The sequence below is a fragment of the Myotis daubentonii genome, chromosome 7 (assembly GCF_963259705.1).
Source record: "Myotis daubentonii chromosome 7, mMyoDau2.1, whole genome shotgun sequence".
NCBI lineage: Eukaryota > Metazoa > Chordata > Mammalia > Chiroptera > Vespertilionidae > Myotis > Myotis daubentonii.
Window position 1 is genome coordinate 55,874,670 of NC_081846.1, and position 21,778 is coordinate 55,896,447.

General features: G+C 38.4%; 1 protein-coding gene across 3 annotated transcripts in view; it reads left to right on the top strand.

Moving 5' to 3' along the window:
* ITGB6 (integrin subunit beta 6) overlaps positions 1 to 21,778 on the top strand; it is a 122,705-nt gene that overhangs the window by 39,379 nt on the left and 61,548 nt on the right. Inside the window, exons 1-5 of one of the 3 annotated variants that reach the window (XM_059704296.1) lie at positions 12,248 to 12,363; positions 12,471 to 12,546; positions 13,272 to 13,351; positions 16,123 to 16,327; positions 16,965 to 17,211. In XM_059704296.1, the coding sequence (XP_059560279.1) occupies positions 12,319 to 12,363; positions 12,471 to 12,546; positions 13,272 to 13,351; positions 16,123 to 16,327; positions 16,965 to 17,211 (653 nt within the window). In that variant the 5' untranslated portion in view covers positions 12,248 to 12,318. Of the gene's footprint in view, positions 1 to 12,247; positions 12,364 to 12,470; positions 12,547 to 13,271; positions 13,352 to 16,122; positions 16,328 to 16,964; positions 17,212 to 21,778 lie in introns of those variants that run through there. The other 2 variants (XM_059704297.1, XM_059704299.1) reach the window with 2 other exon arrangements.

A 21,778-nucleotide genomic window follows, 5' to 3' on the forward strand; every position in this document is an offset into this window, starting at 1 on the left:
GTTCCTGGCAGGACTACGTGTTAGAAACTAAGAAGGTAAAACAATTGTTATGTGAATAATAGTTGTATAAACTAGACACAGATAAATACCTTTATTTCAATAGAGACATTTACTCAAGTTAACCCTTTTGTAGGGGGGGAATTCATGTATAAAAAAGTATTAACAACAAATGGCTCTCATTTATTAAATATGCTTACCATGCATTAGGTACCTAAGTAATTTTATCTCATTTAATCCTCACAGTAACCCAGGGTGCATTACTAGCCCCTATAGTGGGTTGAATGTGTCCCACCAAAAGATACATTCATGGGAACAAGATCATGAATATGATCTTATTTGGAAAAGAGTCTTTGCAAATATAATTAAGTTAAGGATCTTGAGATTAGATCATCCTGCTGGATTATACGGGTGGACCTTAAACCCAATAAGTAGCCTCATAAAAGAGAAGACACGGACAGAAAAGAAGAAACACGGCGGAGAAGGCCATATGAAGACAGCATTGGAGTGATGTATCTACAAGTCAATGCCCTTGAAGTACGGCTGAACGCCAAGGATGGGCAGCCAGCAGAAGCTAGGAGACAGATACGGAAGGAATTTCCCTCAGAACTTTCAGAAGGAACCAACCCTGCCAATATGTTCATTTTGAACTTCTGGTCTCCTGAACTGTGAAAAAATAAATTTCTGTTGTTTTAAGCCTTCCAGTTCCATCCAGGATCTATGCAAAGCTCTGAGACTCAGGGAGCTGTACTAATCTAAAACTGTTCTAAAATATTAAATTAAATATTTTAATGAAGGAAATATCAGTACGTCGCCTCACAGTGTGATAAAAATTTAGACCATTGCTTAGCACATTGTAAGGGCCATTGTTCTCTATTATTTGAGGGGTATTATAAGGACCAAGAAATTCATATTTGCAATGTTGCATGAAATAGGCCAAATGATTTTTTTTCAGAAGTAAGATGATGCTCTATTTGTAAAGTAAGGTTGTGAGAAATGTTATTGTAACTGTGGTTTTTGTCTCACTCCAATGCTAGGTAAAGCCAAATACAGTCCCTAAACATTTTTTTATATCTTGATGTTTTTTGGTTTATAGATTTTCAAACTGATTTCTGACATCCATTCTACTACCTGCGTATAATTCAAAAGAATAAACTAGCTTCCTTATCTGAGAAACATGGGGAAAAAAATCTTGAAAATATAGCTTTAAAACATATCTTCATGGTTTTGGTTTTTTTTCTAATCTGCTACTGGGATAACTTTTTTTTTTTAAAAAACACCTGTATCATATTTTACTCTTTCCTTGGAAAGTAAAGTAAAATGAGTTAGTGACTCTTTGCGATGTTGACATCCCACAAGATAGACAAATGACCTGTTTTTCATATAGTTGTTTAGATTCCCGCCTCAATGAAATAATAAGGCTTTTATTGTTAGAGAATGACATCAAACTGATCATTATAAGAAGTGAGGCTTTTCAAGAGAAGAGAATCAAGCAGATTGTTCCTGCCTTGCCTCCCTCTGTGCTCCCAATAGGCTTGAGAACGCAGGGAAGAAAACAGGTTTGGAACAGAATGCTGCACACTTTCTCACCTGAAGAGATGCTTGCTACCCAAAGAAGAGAATCTGCTGTCATAAGGGGCCTACTCTTCTAGGCCTTCTGGGAGCAAGAGGGGTTGATTGATGGACAGGTGGGAGCTAGAGGATGGGCTGTTGTACCAGTAGAACCGGCAAAGGGCAGACTCCGGCTGCTATGGAGTCCTCTGCCCAGGGAGGGTGTGCCATAGCAATGTACAGCCGCGCTTGGAATCCACTTCACATGGGAACCCGGGCGAGGTCATTCAGCACTAAAACTGTAATATGCGGGCTTTTTTCATAGCCAAGGTCAAGGTGTGGAGTCTGAGTTTAGAGATTTATAGTGAGTCATCAATACCCCCAAGTGTTCTCTCTGAATTATCATCTAAACAGAGCTGCCCTGTGGACTTCCTTAGAAAAAATATGTCCTCCAGGAAAGTCCATCTTGATAGGTTTTTAAATTGGATAATGTACTTTAAGTACATCAGGAAACAAATGAATTCACATTGGATTTTCTTAAGAAATTTGGTTACAGTTTTTGAATTTAATTATTTGTCTCTGACAGCAGGCTAGGTAAAATTTCATAAAGCTTTCAGTATATCTGTTCTCTTTTGTAGCACTTTTTAACTATGTTAGGTACAAATGAATCCAGACATGCTAATGAGTACATGAAGAAAAAAGGCTTCCCCTAAGCAAATACTTGCTTAATTGTTACACAAAGATACATACTTCTCTTCACTGAGGGGCTTCTTAATGTGTTTAATAGGTTAATGTGCATTGTGAATTTCTGATGGGGGTATTAATGGTCTAAATTAACTATAGCATAGGGACATTTCATTTTCAGGGCAAGGATTAACAGCTCTCTTCAGAACACAGTTTGGGAAATAGTATTGATACATTATTATCTAAAGTCCACACTTTATTCAGTGCTCTTCCTCCAGTGACAGACATTAAAATAAACCATTCTATTGGTGGAGATAATATTTCAATCCTGTCTTCCTAATTCTGATTGCCTAAAGTTTAGGCCCTAACACATTTCAAAATGAATTTACACTGGGCAACGAATGTCCAATAACCCGCCAAGGTCTGTACTGAGCCCAGAGCTGACAACTCCATTTTCCATGCTATTGGGCATTACTCTATTGATGCCAAGGAATCATAGTTTCATCAATGTATAAGGGAATTCTTGCCGCAAAAATTCCCAAAATATTTACAACTAAGCAATTTTTTTCTAACAAAAATGTCCATTATATTTTGGTTGGGATTTTAAAAAACTTTGAACGCTTTCCTATGAAGAAAACTATTGTTCACTACTTTAGTACATGTTGAAACTATTGTTGAACCAGTCGCTGCACTGTGCAGTGGTTGAAAAAACCCTGTTACACTCTCCTCAGCCACTGGCACAAGGATGGGGTCATCTGCACGCACAGCTCCACCCTAAGTGGTTCTGAGACGACAGGTTGTAGGACAGGCAGGTGGTTTTCATACTCCCTCAAACAAGTCTCTCACATCTCACAGCTCCTGGGAGCCACTGTTTGCCTGATGAAAATTATGCCAACAATATGTAGATTCATTACTTCTGTTGTATAAAAATCCAACATACCATCTTTAATTGGATGACATCTGAGTTTGCTTTTAAAGGCTTTTCTTCTTTCTCTCGTTCAGTTCTTGAGATATCAGGAGGTGAATGACACTTTTAATAGCTTGTTAGAATAATTTATTGTTTAGCCTTTAAAACGATTAGGGTGTTTGCATCATGCTCAATCCTTTTCCCTGTTTGATTCTGTGTAAACTGACTGATCAGATTCAGTGAGTGGGCATCAGCAGCAATCAGAAAAGTCCATAAAATGGCCATTTGAAAGTAATAAATCCTCCTCATATCTCCTCAAAGGTATTCCTCAGACATAATTATTGGCCACCATTTTCCCCAGCTTTTTAAAGAATAACAACCTTCGCCTGGCCAGGTAGCTCAGTTGGTTAGAGCATCATCCTGGTATGCCAAGGTGGTATGTTCCATCCCCAGTCAGGGCACATACAAGAATCAACCAATGACTGGGTAAATAAGTAGAATGATAAAGTCAACATCTCTCTCTCTCTCTCAAAAATCAATGAGTAATATTTTTTAAAAAATTTAAAAAGCATAACAACCTTCCGTACTATTATATCCTTAAAGTAAAAAAAAAAATAATCTGAAATTCTTCCACTTTGTAAGGATTTATTTTTAAATATACCCACCTCTTCTACTTTCTTACCAAGTGACCTGATGAGGGACAAATTTTTTAAAAGATCTTTTAGGAAGACCCTTTCGCTACTGAAATTGACCCAGTCTACCAGTGCAACTAGAGAGAAACATTGGGCCAGGAAGCTTTTCCATGTTTTCTTTTGCTCTCCAAATGCCAAGTTATGGAGAATCCCTAAACAGAGATACCAGTTAGCTGGACTGAAGGAGTGTTAAGGACATAAGCATATATATAGTCTCATCACGCAGCACTTGTCTGCATAGTTCCACCCTTTCCTGTTCTGCCATAGAACACCTTTTACAGTTATGACTTCTTTTACAGGACTCCACAGGTCATTAGAGTTGACTAGATCGCACTGTCACAAATCTGATCAATAGAGACTAGATGATGTGTTTCTGACACGTCCAGAAAAACCTATGAGTGATGATGGGGTTATCAAGTAGGGACCTCCATGACTCTGGACTCCTGAGCCCTCGATTGCTCTTTCCCTACAAGTAATCCACTAGAAACGCTGTCTATATTAGAATCCAACCACTCTTCGCCATCTTCCTTGTCCAAGCCTTTATCATCTCTGGCCTCAACAGCTGAAATAGCTTCTGATAGACCTACCAGTTTCCATCCTTGCTGCTTAGAGTGATCCTTTCAAAATATATGCTATGGCATGTCCACCAAAACCCATAAAACTTTTCTTCTCAGAGCTCAGGTCCAGAGTCCTGAACAAGGCCCACAAGACTCTCCTGACAAGTTCCCTACTGCCCTCTTGCCTCTCTGGATTGTCCTCTGTTATCTCCTGTGCTTACCCACTCCCTCCACCAGCCTCATCGACCACCCTGCTTGTCCTCAAACACTCTCGCTGGGGGTCCTACTTGTCCCCAAACACTCTCCAGAGAGCCATGTGACTTCTTCCCTCACTTCCTTAGGATGCTGCCTCATGCCACTTTATCAGAAGTCTCTCTGGCCATCCCATCTCAGTCACTCACTGACTTCTTACTATTCTTTATTTTTTAGCTTTTATTACTTTCTGACATCTTTATTTGTTTGGGTGTTTATTATCTGTCTCTGCCACAGATTTTTTTAATTGATATATTTTTTAGAGAGAGTGGAAAAGGGAGAGAGAGAGAGATTTGTTATTCCATTTATTTATGCATTCATTGGTTGCTTCTTGTATGCCCTGACCAGGAATTGAACCCCTAACCTTGAAGTATTGGGACAATGCTCTAACCAACTTAGCTACCTGGCCAGGGCAGACTTTGTTGGTTTTAATCCATTTCTGTTCCCAGAATAGTGCTTGGGATATTGCCGAATAAGTGAGTGAGTGAATGAATGAATCAGAGTTCATTTTTACTAGTAATACCATTGCCCATTGCAGTCCCAAAAGTAAGAGATGATGCTCATCAGAAAAACAAATATTTGCTTTAAAACAAGGAATCCTAAGCCCTGGTTAGGCTGTCTGAATGATCTTTTAAAAAGAAAAGAGGAAATAACGTTTAGCATGCTGTGAATGAGCAAATCCCTTTGCAATCAGCATTTCCATTTGTTCCTGCGGACCTCCTGCTGTGGCATACCATTTGCTTTTTAGATAGGGAAATAGGGATGTAAAGAGAGTGCAGTTCTCAGAATCAAGTCCGAGTAAATTCTCATTCACTGGTACTTTACAGAAAAAGCTCATCTCTGGGCTTATTCCACACACTAAAGGACAGAAGGAGCTCAGTTCTTGTAGACTTCAAGGTAATCTCTGGAACCTGGGGTCAGCGACTTTCTCAAGCAGGACAGACATACAGGATTTGCATCAGACTTGCCAAGTGAGAACTGTCCTTCTTAAACTTGCAGCGTGACTGACTACTGAGCTCCAGAGTGGGTGGAGGGCCAAGACTTAATCTTGAGTCACCGCTGAGCCACAGGAAATGCCTGTGACTGCCCTCTCCTGGACTGAACCCCAGGCCTGGCTCCCAGGCAGGGCCTCATGCTTTGTTTCAAGTTTGTTTTTAAGAGATATGGACCGGACTTAACCCAGAACAAGAATAAAAAAGATTGTATGATCCAGGACCACATTTCCGTCTCATTTTTATGGTGAATAACCCACAGGATGAACAACAAACAAACCACGAAGGAGACAGCTAGATACAGAGCTGGAGCTAGAACAAGGGGTCTGCAGACTGGGAGACATATGCATTTAAGGGTTCCTTGGAGAATGTCACTTCTTGTTGACAGCTGCTTTATGGTTCTACAAACATCTTTTATCTACTAGGAGGCAGTTCGCCTGGTAATGCAGAGTTCAGGTTGGAGGGAGGGATCTGTTTCCAGGGCTCTGCTGCCTGAGCTGCAGTGTGACCTTAGGCAAGTAAGGTAGCCTCTTGTGCCTCAGTTTCCTTATCTAGTAAATGGAGGTAAGATAGTCCCTACATCATAGGCATATCATGAGATGAAAGAGGGCAATGCTAATAAATGTTTAACTGTGCCTGGCACATGAGAAGTGCTCAATAAAACTAACTACAATAAACTAGAATCCTGAATAAAATCAGAGGAGAGATTTACCATGAAACAGATGAAACCTCAGTTCAGTCCCCTAGCTTGCACAGGTGCCTGTGAGTGGCTGGGAGCCCAGGTGGGGATGGAAAGCCAGAGTACCATCAGGAAGGATTTCTAGGTAACCATTTCTAGTGAATTGCTTAAGGTGATATCAAGTAGAAAGGACCTGGAATCTCTAAGACTTCAGTAATTTGTTGTCATAGAATTTTTCTTTCTCATTTTAAATAAATATACACTTTCATACATAGTTTATTTCCAATTTGCATTCCTTTTTTAAACGAAAGGATTTTTTAATTAAAAAATTTGTAATTAGAGTTTACATTCAATATTATTTTGTATTAGCTTTAAGTGCACAGCGTAGTAGTTAGCAATCATTTACTTTACAAAGTGTTCCCCCTGATATTTCCAGTATCCAACTGGGAACTTACGTAGTTGTTACACTATTATTCACTATTTTTCCTTGTACTTTGCATTCCCATGACTATTTTGTAACTACCAATCTGTACTTCTCAATCCTTTTACCTATTTCATCCATTCCACCAACACTCCTCCCCTCTGCCAATCTTCAGTCTGTTCTCCGTATCTTTAAGTCTGTTTCTGTTTTGTTTGTTTATATTATCCTTTAATTTCCACATATAAGTGAAATCATATGATATTTGTCTTTCTCTGACTGACTTATTTCACTTAGCATAATGGTCTTTAGGTCTATCCATGTTGTCATAAATGGTAAGATTTTTGTTCTTTATTTATGGCTGTTTATTATTCATATGTTTTATTTTATTTTATTATTTTTCTTAAAGAAGAATCTTTAACATTTCTTGTAATATTGGTTTGTTGGTGATGAACTTGTCTAGAAAGCTCTATATATGTCCTTCAATTCTAAATGATAGCTTTGCTGGGTAGAGTAATCTTGGTTGTAGGTCCTTACTTTTCATCACTTTGAATATTTACTGCCAATCCTTTCTGGCCTGCAAAGTTTCTGTTGAGAAATCAGCTGACAGTCTTATGGGAGCTCCCTTGTAGGTAACTAACTGCTTTTCTCTTGCTGCTTTTAAGATTCTCTCTTTGTCTTTAACCCTTTGCATTTTAATTCTGATGTGTCTTGGTGTGGGCCTCTTTGGGTTCATCTTGTAGAGACTCCCTGTGCTTCCTGGACTTGTATGTTTATTTCCTGCATTCCTTTTCTTAAAGATGGCCTCCTAAACCATATAATATTCAGGCCTCACAAAATCTGGATATATCTCAGAATGGTATAATTAAATCTTTACCATAATCCTGAAAAGTATATATTATCACTGTTTCACAGCCTGAAAACTAAAGTGCTGAGAGATAAATGCTATTCCCAAAGATATACAGTAGGACCTGGCAGGGCTACAATTTGAACCCAGGTCTTTCCACATACAAAACTGGATGAATATACTTAATGCCAATGAACTATAACTGAAAAATGGTTATAATAATAAATGTTATGTTATATATATTTTACCACAATAATAAAAAAAAAAGGCCAACTCCAGAATGTTAGGCTTAGGCCATAAAAATTTCTCTAGTATTTAGCACACTGTGAGCATCATACACCAAGGTGATAGAAAACCATTGCACACCCTTCTTTAAAAGAATTCTTCTGAAGGTCTTGAACTATGAAACAAGGCATCACTTCCAGATTCTGTGCTTCCCAAGTTACACCCACAAGCTGTGGCATCTACAAACAATCCACTGTGTGGCACTTCACGTATAAAGTTACATCAGGGCCAAATGCACCCATTTCCACTATCTTTTAGCTACTCTGTCAGAGACATTTTCATGAAAAGACAACAGGAGGTAGACTTGTCACCAGTACTTGAAATAAAGCAGGTTAACACAGCAATGCCATCCCAAGACCCGACAGTCATTACTAAGGTCACCAGGGTTTGAACTGGCTCCCAGCCAGCTTGACTCAGTATTTACTCTCCCAGAGGTGTTTTGAGATGTCCTGGAGTTGGCCCAGCTGGGCCTAAGATTGTCATTCTCTGATGTGGATGAGTGACAGGGTCCTAGAAAGACCAAGTCAAAACACAGTGATTCAGATGGGCTCACATGGCTTGCTGAAGTCAGGATTCCACTGAAGACAGTCTATTTCTAAATCTCAGAAACCAAGGCCAGTTGAAGGGCAGACTGCGGGAGGTGCTGCTCCCCTAGCTGTGAAGTGCCCTGTGAGTCCACCTTCCCCAGTTCAGACCCTTTGAAAAGGGTCAGACCCTCAAATAGATGGAAGCATGCTGTCTTATGGGCCTATCTGAAAATATAGATGGTGTGACTTGGGATCTTTTGATTTGAAGGAACACAGAGACTCCTTCAACCACCCACAAGTGATGATAATTTGTTCTAAGAACACACCTTGCTCTAAAAGAGACAGGATGCTGGGGAGACCCAGGAAGAACCAGGTCTTGGGGAGATCCGATCTGGAGCGGCAATTACGGTCCATGGCAGCTCTTTACCTGGGCCACGTCCTGTCCCTTCAACAGAGTGAGTGTGTGGGTCTGACTCGAGCATTCCTTAGTTCATGGGGCACAGGGGCCCTTCCTTCTCCACTGCTTTGACACTCTCCACCCACCACCTCATCATAGCTTTCCTCTGCCCGGGGTTCTGTCTCCTTGTAACTGCACATTCCTCCCAACACTGCCTCGCTCCTGAAGCACTATGTTCCCTCTAAACTCATGTCCTCTCTCAGCCAGCTTCAGCCCCCATGACCAAACCCCTGATTTTGGTCTGTATTTTCTAGCTCAAGTTCCATCCATATACAGAAACAGAGGTAATTAATCTGGTTGGCTTGGCTAAGGGGACACAGTTTTTCTTCCAGTGCTGGGGTGCTGGCTGCTCCTGGAACAATAGGGGCAGGGGCAGGTACTTTCCAGGAGAGGGCACCAGGCATCACATCTTCAGGAAGCAAGAACGTTTCCCCTGTGCCTTTTAGCTGGTACAAATTATCCAGCGTGGTGCCAAGGGGAAAACACTGTGGGTGGATGTTTAATTGTAGCGTTGCTGTACTCTGTATTTTCTCTTAAATTCAGCTGCTTTTCTCCACCCTGCATTTTAAGCTTTCATCACCACCCAAGTGGGAAGTACCTTTTCCCTCTCCTAATTGCATTACGTACCTTCGAAAACCAGTTATTCATTTAATCACTTATAAACTTAATATTAATGGAGTATTGTAGGCAAAATTGTAGATAATGAAGACTTAAAATTCATCCACATATGTGATAAATAGTAATTGAATATTTACAAAGTACAAGCATTATGCTGCTTGCTGGGAATATAAAGATAACTAAGACAGTCCTGCCTGATACCAAGTAAAAATACAAGAGATGGGTGTTGAATAAATAAATGCCTTAAAAGACCTCACAGCCTAGTGGGGGGGAGAGGTCAGGATGTATAAACTTACAAGGACAGTGAAAAGGGCTAGCTTGGGGAAAGCCTCCTGGAAGAGAAGCCTGGAGAGACCATGAAGTACAGTGTGGGGGAAGTCCCAGTAACGTCTACACTGAGACCTACATGGAGAGTTGAGTTAGTCAAGTGAGAGGAATAAGAAGGCAAGAGCCTCCAGGCAGCATAAATGGTGGGTGCAAAGGCTTGGATGTGGGGGAGGGGCTGCAACTGGGCTGGAGAGCAAATAAAGCAGTTCCCTTGTTATTTAGGGACTGGATGGAATTCTGTACCTGGAATAGTACAAGGTCCCCAGTTTAGCAACAGGGTCACATTGAGTGTCTGGAGTTCCCTGGGGACCTTGTTGTTGCTGCCTGCACTCAGTTGGAGATGGTCTGACAGTGGGATATATCACATTTAAAATAAAATTCACGGTCAAGACTACATACAATCTGATCTCTGCCTCTCGATCTAACCTCATTTGATTACTCTGTCTCTCGTCTTGTCCTCCACTGTCCTTGGAAATGCTCAGCACGAGGCTGTCTCAGGGCCTTTGCACTTTGTTGCCCAAGTCATTTAGGGACCTGTTAGGTGTCAATTGAGCAGAGAAATCCTCCCTGACTATCCTAAATGAAGTAACTCACCCTTCCTATCCCTCTTTCCTTTACCCAGTTTTATAATTTTCATAGCCTTATCACTGCCTGATTTTAAGAATCTGTCTCTCTACTACTGCTCCGCAGCCTGGAATATATGATTTATGTCTCAAGAGCTTGGCTTTGTTTACTTGGCTTCTTCTAGAACAATCCTTGGCACAAAGTAGATGTTCAATAAATATTTGTTGGATGAATCAATGAATGAAACCTAATACTAGATACAAAAATGGAGGCAATATCAGGGATACAGATAACTTGTGTATCAATCTTTCTTCTTTAAGCCAAATCAATTTAATTCATAGAACTGTATTTTTCTCCCAAAAGGCATACTTCCAACTCTTTCATAATTCTGTGTTCTCTCTACAGTATTGTTGCCATGTTCTTCCAGGTTCTTGTGTATGATAGAGTTCAAAATGAACAAAGCCTTCTGAGAAGAACCTGTAATTAGTTTTCCTCTTTTCATAGGTTTCATGTGCTTGCTTAGAAATACACTTTAAAAAATTAAATTTATTGGGGTGACATTGGTTAATAGGATCATATAGGTTTCAGGTGTGGATTTCTATGTTATAAGATCTGTATATTGCACTGTGCACCCACCACCCAAAGTCAAATCATCTTCCTTCACCATGTGTTAGGACAGCCCCTTTCACCGCCACCCCCCATCTGCTCCACCATCTTCCCAGAATATAAGCCACAAAAAAGCCTAAGTTCAGTTTGGAGAGAAAGTGAATATTTTATTATTACCTGTTTGTAGTCTCTACACATCCAAAATGTCCTCTTTTTAAATATAAATATATATATATGTATATATATATATGTGTATATATATATGTGTGTATATATATATGTATGTATATATATATATGTATGTATATATATATATATATATATATATATATTGATTTCAGAAAGGAAGGGAGAAGGAGAGAGAGATAGAAACATCAATAATGAGAGCATATCATTGATTGGCTGCCTCCTGCACGCCCCACACTGGGAACTGAACCCACAGCCCGGGCATATGCTTCCACCCGGACTCGAATCGTGACCTCCCAGTTCAAAGGTCAACACTCAACCACTGAGCAACGCCGGCTAGGTGCAAAACATCCTCTTGAATACATTAGGAAAATATATGAATCAGCCTCATGAATTTAGCCATGGCTTGTATGAATTTTAAATTTGTCACTATTTTGTTCAACAAATAAATACCGCCTATGCTCCACGGGGTGAGCTAGAAGCTGGGACAGTACACAACCAAGAGCACTTGGTTCCTATCAGGAATGACTCAGAATCTTGGGCATCAGTGTTTCAATTTCCACTATTGTTATTTTGAGACTAATTCTGGTCTAATTTGATTTTATTATATTTATTTAAAATATTGTTTTAAAAATAAGATTTCTATACTTATATAAAAAAGTATCTTCCATCCAAAGTGAAAAACAAGGGAGCACAATGTTTTGCTTTCCTTAGCCTGCCTTCTAAATTGACTGTGAAATGGTTTCTATTTTTCAGAATTTATTTCAATTCTCTGCAAAGGATTTAAAATGGAATACAAAAATCTCAGGTATTTTTCTTTAGCTCAATTTTTTTAAACCCTCCTTACCTATAACTTACAGATTTGTGTTTTATTTATCATCTTTACTGTTTTTCTTTAAAATTATTTTAGAAGCAACTTTAAAACATTTCAATTGCTCTTTTGACATTTCACTGATCAATATTTCTCTGAAGGTATTGACTTTATCTAGGATGCAGAGAGACTAATAGAAATTACACAAAAACTTCTACTGAATGAATTTCTCCACCTTCTTGGTGATTGTACACCTGCTTTCCTTATAAGGAGAACAAGGAAGTAAATCATGTTGAAGTTGCTCTTAAGCACAGCTTTTCTTCTTTACCTGTCCAGGTAGCCTCTGTTTTCATTTGTCTTAATGAAAACTTTTTTATTTACATCTCAAGTTTCTTTTCAAAGCAGTGTAAGTAGTATTCAACATTTTACACTTCGAGGAAAAAAAACTTTAACGATGTTCAGCTTTGGTCTTGTAACGCTGAAGGTAATTCATTTTTTAATCTGTTTGCACAGCGAGAACTGAAACGAATGGGGATTGAACTGCTTTGCCTGTTCTTTCTATTTCTAGGAAGGCACGATCACGTACAAGGTAAGACCTGAGCTCTCCGATATATTGCTTTCGTGGTATGCTTGACAAACCTGTCATTTGGTTCAGAAACGCGATCTGAAGTCATTTTTTATTTAACCGGTTTGATTGCTTTCTTGCCATTGAGCGAACACTTTAACAAATTACAGGCAGACGCAGGACTGTTCCACAGCGTATGCTCTAGGCTTAAAGTAAATAAATACAAAGGTTGTATGGGCACTTTAATGAGGAGAATAAAACAGCATTACTACACAATAGGACTTCTTAATACATTTGTGACAACCATTTTAACTGTACTAGCTGGGTTTTCTTTTTAATACAACGAGAGTAATGACCTTGAGAGAGAACAGGGATTTATTTAAAAACTAAAACTATAGTACATTTAAGAGAGAAGTATTTTAAATAGGTGCAAATATTTTTTTTAAAATTAAAGTGGATAATAATGAATGAGAACAGTAAATGATAATTTTATATTTGTGAACATTGGAATAGTTCCTATTTTAAGAATAAAGAGAATGATCATTTTGGGGTAATAAGACATACATATTTTCAATGTAGTTGATGTCAAATATAAACTTTATCAATTGGTAACATTTTGAGGACTGATCTGTGAAGACAAAAATAAACTTGGCTATTGCTTCGTTCAAGTACTTTAAGAGCCATAAGCCTGGAAAGTGGAGTGACTGAGATAGTGCTGAATCCCTGTGTCTTGCTGGGTTTAAACACAGGTGGCTGTGCCATGGGAGGTGCAGAGACCTGCGGAGACTGTTTGCTCATTGGACCTCAGTGTGCCTGGTGCTCTCAGGAGGTAAAACAAATGACTTCAACATGATTGTAAAAGCCTCAGTTACACTTACGTTAATGCCATCAGTGATGTTCTGACTGTGTCCTGCTCTCTGTGGGGTTAGAGGGATGAGGGAAATCTAGGAGGGAAAATGTAAGCATTAGTAGATGGATCAAAGTAGTCATTGCTGTGATTACTTTCAAAAGCAATTTGCAGAGGGAGTGAATGTCAAATTATTCAGAAAAATATTTAACTCGGGGTCCGTTATTTCACCTGATTCCCCCCCTTATATTAAAGCCAATTCTAACTGTTCACCGGTCAAATGCCATCAGAGGTCATGGAGATGGTATTTTCTAATGTTAAATATATATTTGACTTCAGTACCATAATTGTAGTCCACCTGTGAACCGGGATCCATTCTGAATCATTGTGAGATTCTGAGAAGTATTCTAGATTTGGGTTAAACTTTACTATTCAAACATTACCCAGTTCTTTTAAACATTACATTTTCATGAGCTTGGTGACTGTACCACAATGACCAAGCCCAAAATAGCATTCCTTATCTGTTCAAATGGAAAAGTATGTGGAGGTAGTACAAGGACTAGGAAATGTATTATAAGCCAGCCTGAGTCACTGCCTCCTGTGACACTAGAGAGCAACCTATAAATGATTCTTGATAAGAACAACAACAAAAAATCTGCTTAGCTTTTTCTGGATTTAGAACACTGCGCTACTGAATCTCATAAAGAGAATCTAAACACAAATCAAAACATACTAACGCCAAGTTCAGCAAGGACTGGTAGCATGCTCCAGGGGAACCAACCTGGACCCCTCACTCAGACCAGGCTAGAACTGTTCAACACGCCTCCCAGGCTGAATGTATACCCGTGGAGGAGGGCTTCAGGGACCCCAGAACGAAAACCCAGCTCACGCCCCCTACCTCTTGACTGATGAGGCACAAACAAAAGTGCAGTGCAAGGGAATTATGCTTTTTCTTTTCTTCTTTGTATTAAGTTTATTGGGGTGATATTTGTTAGTAGAATTATATAGGTTTCAGGGGTACAATTCTATAATACATCATGAGTCTATTGTATTGTGAATCACGTTTTCTTCCATCACCATATCCCCCTTTGACCCTCTCCTACCTTCTCCCATTCCCCTTTCCCTCTGGTTATCACCATACTGTTGTCTGTGTCTATGAGATGTGTGTGCATGTGTGTGTGTGTGTGTGTGTGTGTGTGTTTTGCTTAATCCCTTTACCTTTTACACCCAGCACCCGGAATTATGCCTTTTTGAGCTCATGTATGAAGAGTAGGTTTGAGAATATACAAAGAAGGGAAAACCCACATTTTTTTTATATTGACTCCCTGAAAAAGACAATATTAGTTTCCTACCAGAGACGTAAAACAACAAATCAGTCTAACAAACTGTTCACTCTGGAATTTTTATTTCAATGCATCTTTTAGCACTCATTTAAGAGAGCTTCTCAAGTTACTACTGATAGCTTTACCTGGGGATGATACTTGGTAGTCAGTTATTGTCAAATTTTAAGGCCAGATTATTCTAAAAGATTACTCTAATGGTGGCAGTTATATCAGCTGAGGCATTTGGAACAAAAAGTAAATTAGGCTTCTTCTTAGGACATATAGAAGAATAGCTTCTATGATTAATACCCACTCTAGTCTTTTGGCAAAGATAGTAATTATAGGTGGTAGCAGTGACATGTTGAGAAGGGTTGCGAGGCCTTGTCCAGCCACTGTTTACCTTGGATACATCACAGAAAGTTAGTTTGCTACCCGTAGCCTGGTGCCTCAAATATGCACAGGCTTGACTGATATAGAATGAATTACAGTCTCAAAAATCAATTTCAGAAGGAAAGTTTCCTAGCTGGTGAAACAGCAAGAGTGGCTTAGAATTCTAAGGCATGAGAACAACAATACGAGCACTGGTTTGCCTCTTTCCAAGCATGAGAGTCAATGGGCCTCAAGTTTGACTGCTTAGAGCCTCACGAGTTCTTTCCAGGTAAGACAAGTATTTATCCTTCCACTCCTTCTGCCTTTTTCCTGGGAATCCCTGGCCACATGTCTTCCTGGAAACACTCATCTCACTGCCTCCTGCTACTCGGCTGAATCAGAGCTACTGGGAAATTCCCGAGTCCTGTATAGAAAAGCACTCTATTCTCTTTCATTTCATTTCCCCACTTCCAAATCTTGGAAAAAGTTCTAAAAGATCTTAAATTGAATACTTTAAGACACTGAGTTTAAAGTCCCCAAGAGGTTAACTTTAATGAAGTACTACTGTAACATAAGAGTGATGCATCCATGTATTAAACCAGGACAGAGAGCTAGATAAAGCAATGTAGGAATCCACAGAAAAAGGTCACTGGATTTGGCATTAGACACACTGAGAACTTGGACAATCCTAGGATTCCACAAACCTCCAGGTCATCTGTGAATTTGTCACAAATGATATCTACTGCATTATCTGACTCATCTGTCTCACGTTTCTGGGCATAGCAAAGGAAATTTGAAAAATAAGCGTTTTATACAACCAAAACAAATTGTTAGGTAAATTCACTTGAATATAATAAAAAGAAGAATGCAATTTTACTCTGAATTTTAGTGGCAGAATTCTCTGGTTATTCTGCTATAACTTAATTTTAGACATACAATCAATAGCAGGGATATGACATTCTGAGTATGGCAAGATGCCTAACTAGTAAAGCAAGCAAAATAAAATTGTATCTTACAAAAATACAGATTTGTCTTTTTCTTTTTATTGTTTTTCTTTTTTAGAATTTTACCCAGCTACCTGGAGTTGGTGAAAGGTGTGATACTCTAGCAAATCTTCTAGCTAAAGGATGTCAAGAAAACTTCATCGAAAACCCTGTCTCCCAAGTAGAAATACTTACAAATAAGCCTCTCAGTGTAGGCAGACAGAAAAATAGTTCTGACATTGTTCAGATTGCACCTCAAAGCTTGATTCTTAAGTTGAGACCAGGTATGTTATGATTGACATGAGCATTAGATCATGTAAAAATATCTAAGATCACATGGTAATATCACTGTTCTGCTCAGATACCTTGTACCACATATTACAATACCATTGTTTATTATTTCCTTTTCCCATTCTTAAGGAAATAGAGAACTGCTTTTCTTATTGGTCACTTGTACTCCAAATAGAGAACTGCTTTTCATATTGGTCACTTGTACTCCAAATGTGTCACTATAAAAAGCCTTATCTAATAGGAGCCATTTGAATTGCTCAAATGTTGTTAAGGTTTCCCTCACATTTCTTCAAGAGTTGTAACGTAGCTTTAAACTCCTTTTCATTTTGCTCTCCTTTTCTAAAAATACAAAAAAAGAATCAGCTTATCTCCCATCTAAATGGATGCTAGTCCTCCCAAGGAGATATAAAATATCCTAACTCTTACCTCCTTCAGTAGCTCTAAACACACTGCTGAAAGCTTACCATGGGCTCATTCATTTATAAACTTTGCCATATAGTTTATGAAATCTTTAGGATCTTCAGTAACTTCTTATTGAAATGAAGTAGGCAGCCAGCCCAGTGATTGGCCAGTCACAAACATGTCTCAATGCATATTTATGGGCTCACTGTTCTTGCGGGGTATTTGCAGGTGGTGAACAGACTGTGCAAGTGCAAGTCCGCCAGACGGAGGATTACCCAGTGGACTTGTATTACCTCATGGACCTCTCGGCCTCCATGGATGATGACCTCAACACAATCAAAGAGCTGGGTTCCCTGCTTTCCAAGGAGATGTCTAAGTTAACTAGCAACTTTAGACTGGGCTTTGGCTCCTTTGTGGAAAAACCCGTCTCCCCTTTTATGAAAACAACGCCAGAAGAAATCGCCAACCCTTGCAGGTAAGTAAATGATTCTCTGGAATCTTTGAACACTGATTTACTGTAGAGATAGCCCAGCTCTGAGCTGCACTTGGCAGGAGCTTGCTAACTCCCTGGCATTTCCCTCCTGTCTGGTTAGATCTCAGCAGCTCTCTCAGTTGCCTGGGTTGTTCAGAACCAAGGGAAAGTCATCTTAATACATGGTTCTAGCCTTGGGTCCTTGCAGCATCTGTCTCCCTGTGTAGGTCAAAATATGGCAAATTCGGCTCTGTGTTCTGCAGACATGGGGACCAAGTCTTTCGCTATGGGTTCCACTCACCACTTCCGCTATGTGCCCATCCCCAGCCCATTTGAGACTATCTATTCTAAATGATCACCACTTTCTGTGGCCATTTGACAGTAACCCGCATGTTCTCAGAGTCTCCACTATAATGACTTCTGCCAAAATAGCATGTTTTGCAGCTTCCTCTGACATACTTTGGGAAATGTGGATTTCTCTTACTGCTTGGAGAAGGCCTTTATAGCCTTCACTGCTACCTAATTCAGTAGAAAATTGGGTGGTGACTCCATTATAATATGCTTTAACCAGCAATTAAAATAATGTATTATGCAGGTGGTGATGGTTGAAGGCGAACTGCTTTGTGATGGTTTACCTATAGAGTCAATGACAGGTTCCAAATAAAATTAGTTCATATCCTTCTAATGAAAAAGAGCTATCATTTGGTTAGTGCCAGGCCATATGCTGAAGGTTTTACATAAATGACACCCTTCAGTCTTCATAATAACAGCAAGTCAAAGCAGATTCTCTTATCCCTATTTGGAGGAAGTGACAGAGGCTCTGAGAGTTTAGGAATTTCCCCAAGGCCACATGACTAATCAGGGATTTGTACTAAGATCTGGGTTGCTCCAAAGCCAAGCCTTTTACTGCCATAAATATGGCATATATGAAATAACTTTCCAAGCCTCCATTGACTTTTAATACTTGTATGCACCCAGGCATCCATCTCTGTAAAAGACAAACAAGATTAATAATATCACTTTCAGACATTTCAGTATGATTTCCAACTAGAATCTGACATAACCCAAAGTAATTTGACCATGAAAGGAATTCATTACTGATTGTAACGAGTTGTTGTGTTTGCATTCATGTATCAGAGATGGTGTCTGTCCCCACTTCCTTTTTTGTCATATAATTGACATAAACTACAATGCACACATCAAAAATGTTCAGTTTGATGAGGTTTGACAATTGAGTATACCAATATAATCACTACCTAAAACATGATATAGAACATTTTCATCAACTCAGAAACTGCCCTTGGGCCTCATTACAATCAGTTCTAGTTCATCAGAGGCAACCACTTTTTGGTTCCTGTAATTTAGATAGGTTTTTCCTATTTGGGGATTTTTTTTTTATAAATAAAATAATGAAGTATAGCCTTCTGTGTTTGCCTTCTTTTGCTCAAAATAATGTTTTTGAGATTCATCCATGATTTTGTGTTTCTCAGTAGTTTGATCCTTTTTGTTTTAAGTAATAGTCCATTATGTGGATTTACTATATACTTTGCTTATTCATTCTTCCATTAATGGACATTATTTTGGATTGTTACCCATTATTTTGGCTATCATGAAAGATGTTGTTACGATCACTTGCATATAATTCTTTCTTTGGATAGATGGACTTTTTATTTTTCTTGGATAGATAACCAGAATTGGAATTGCTAAATGGGATACATATAGTTTTAATTTTTTAAGAAACTGTCAAATTATTTTCCAAAGTGGATGTGCATTTCCATCAGCAATGTTATTCAAAATCCTTGCTAATACTTGGTGTAGTCAGTCTCCTTAATTTTAGCCATTCAAATAAGTGTGTACCTCATTGTAGCTTAAATTGCATTTTCTTAACGACAAATAATGTTGAGCATCTTTTCATGTCTTTATTTGCCATTCTTATATCTTATTTTGTGAGGTATTATTTCAAATATTTTGCCCACTTTAAAAAATTAGATTGTCTTCTTAACATTCTACTGTATATGTTCTTTATACATTCTGGATAAAAGTTCTTTATCAAAGTTCTTTATCTGTTTTGAAAATATTTTCACTCAGTCTATGGATTGTATTTTTATTTTTCTAGCAATGCCTGTGGTCACGCAAAAGTTTTTAGTTTGGATAAAGTACAATTTATCAATCTTTTATGTAATGGTTAGTTCTTTGTTTTCATACAATAAACACTTTTATTTTTAAATCATTACTGAAGTTCAAAAGATCGTGAAAGCATGAAAATCATGAAGTTTGTGCAAAGAGAGTTGGTTTTACTTTAACTTCCTTGGATGCTTAATTTAATCCTCTCAGGAATGATATAAGAGAATCTAATGACACCAGTTATTTTCTTGAGATGTACAATTAGTTACCTGCCTGCTTAGTTCCTTTTTTGTGCTAAGAAGTTTTTGTGAACCCCAATGTCACAAAGATGCTTGCTATGTTTTCTTTTAGAAGCTTTTCCATTGAAGCTCTTGCAGTTATGACTATGACCTCAAATATGTGCTTTTATTTGAATGAGGAAAAAGGCCTATGTTCCCATGCAAATATCTAGAACTATTTGATACACAAGATTTTCCTTTCCCCATTGAATGATCTTGATGCCTTTGAAAAAGGGCAATAGACTGAGTATGTGTGAGTCTAATTCTGGGAACTCTATTCTGTTCCATTGATCCTTTGAATACAGTCATGTAACCCTAATGCCTTATAAATCTTTATTACTGTAGCTTTATAAAAAGTCTGGAAATCTGGCCCTAACCGGTTTGGCTCAGTGGATAGAGCATCGGCCTGCGGACTGAAGGGTCCCAGGTTCGATTCTGGTCAAGGGCATGTACCTTGGTTGCGGGCATATCCCCAGTGAGGGGTGTGCAGGAGGCAGCTGATTGATGTTTCTCTGTCATCGATGTTTCTTACTCTCTATCCTTCTCCCTTCCTCTCTGTAAAAAACCAATAAAATATTTAAAAAAAAAAAGTCTGGAAATCTGGAGTGCGATTCCAACTTTTTTGTTCCTTTGTTTTGGCTATTCTACATCTTTTGAATTTCCATAGTAACTTTAGAATCAGCTTGTCAACTCCTTAAAAAAATATGCTGAGATTTTGATTAGAATTGCACAGGCCAATTCGGGCAGAATGTACATCGGATATTCCAATCATTGCACATGACATATATTTCCATTCATTTAGATCTTGTCTCATTTCTCTCAGCAATGTTTTGTCATTTTCAGGATAAAATCCTATGCATACTTTGTCTGATTTATTGCTATGAGCTTTTGAATGTTGTTGTTAAAGTTAATTTTTAAATTTTATTTTCTAATTGTTTGTTGATAACATATACAAATGCAATTGATTTTGCATATTCACTTTGTATCCTGCAACCTTGATATATTTTCTTATTAGTTCTAGTCTGATTTTTTGTAGATTCTTTAGGATTTTCTATGTACATAATTGGTCATCTGTGAATAACAACTTCTTTCTCTCCAATATTTGTTCCTCTTCTTTCTTTTTCTTGCCTTTCATGCTGGCTAGGATCTCTTGTACAATTTTAAGTAGAAATGGATAGAAGCTGCCCTTCATCTTGCTTGTGATCTTAAGAGGAAAGTTTCAACATTTCACCTTTAAGTATGTTGTTACCTAGTGGTTGTTTTTGTTGTTGTTGTTGCTGTTGTTATTGTTTTTGATTCCCTTTATCAGATCAGGGAAGTTTCCTTCTATTCCTTGTTTGGTAATATTTTTTAAAGTTACAAATGAATATTGATTTTATTTCCTCAATTTAAAGAGTTTTGCCAGAAAATTTAAGAACTCCTTACACTTGTGTATCCTTGGCCAGGACTTAGTTACATAGCCACAGCTAGCTGCAAAGGAAGCACATTGCTACCCCAAATAGAATCAGAATTTTGTTAGTAGAGAAGAAAAAAAGAATGGATACTGAGTGACATCTATCAATTCCTGCAACACTGAACAGATTTCTATAGAGATATAATGATTTGTATCCTCAAAAATGCTGTATAATAAGTTATGATTATCATTATAAATTGTTTGATTCACTTGTAAAGGGAAATAAGCTTGGTGCTATGAGCCTCCTAACTTTTTATTATAAAGGCATTTCTAATGCTTTTGGCCTTTTTAGAAAAAAATCAGAATATTGCACCAGTCTAAAATTTCTATATATTATGTCTTTCTCCTTCAACAAGCTTCAGTAGAGAGTCAAGTAGAACAATTCTATCTAGCATTAAAGTGCTACCTCTGCCCCAGGGGTTTGTTTAAAATCATTTTTTCTGTCACAGGTCAGATCAGACGTGGTACCATAAAGTACAAAAATGACCATAGGACCCCAACCGGTTTGGCTCAGTGGTTGAGCGTTGACCCATGAACCAGGAGGTCACAGTTCAATTTCCAGTCAGGACACATGCCCAGGTTGCTGATTCGATCCCCAGAAGAGGATGTGGAGGAGGCAACCAATCAATTATTCTCTTTCATCATTAATGTTTCTATCTCTCTCTCCCTCTCCCTTTCTCTCCCTGAAATTAATTTTTAAAAAATTTAATAACAA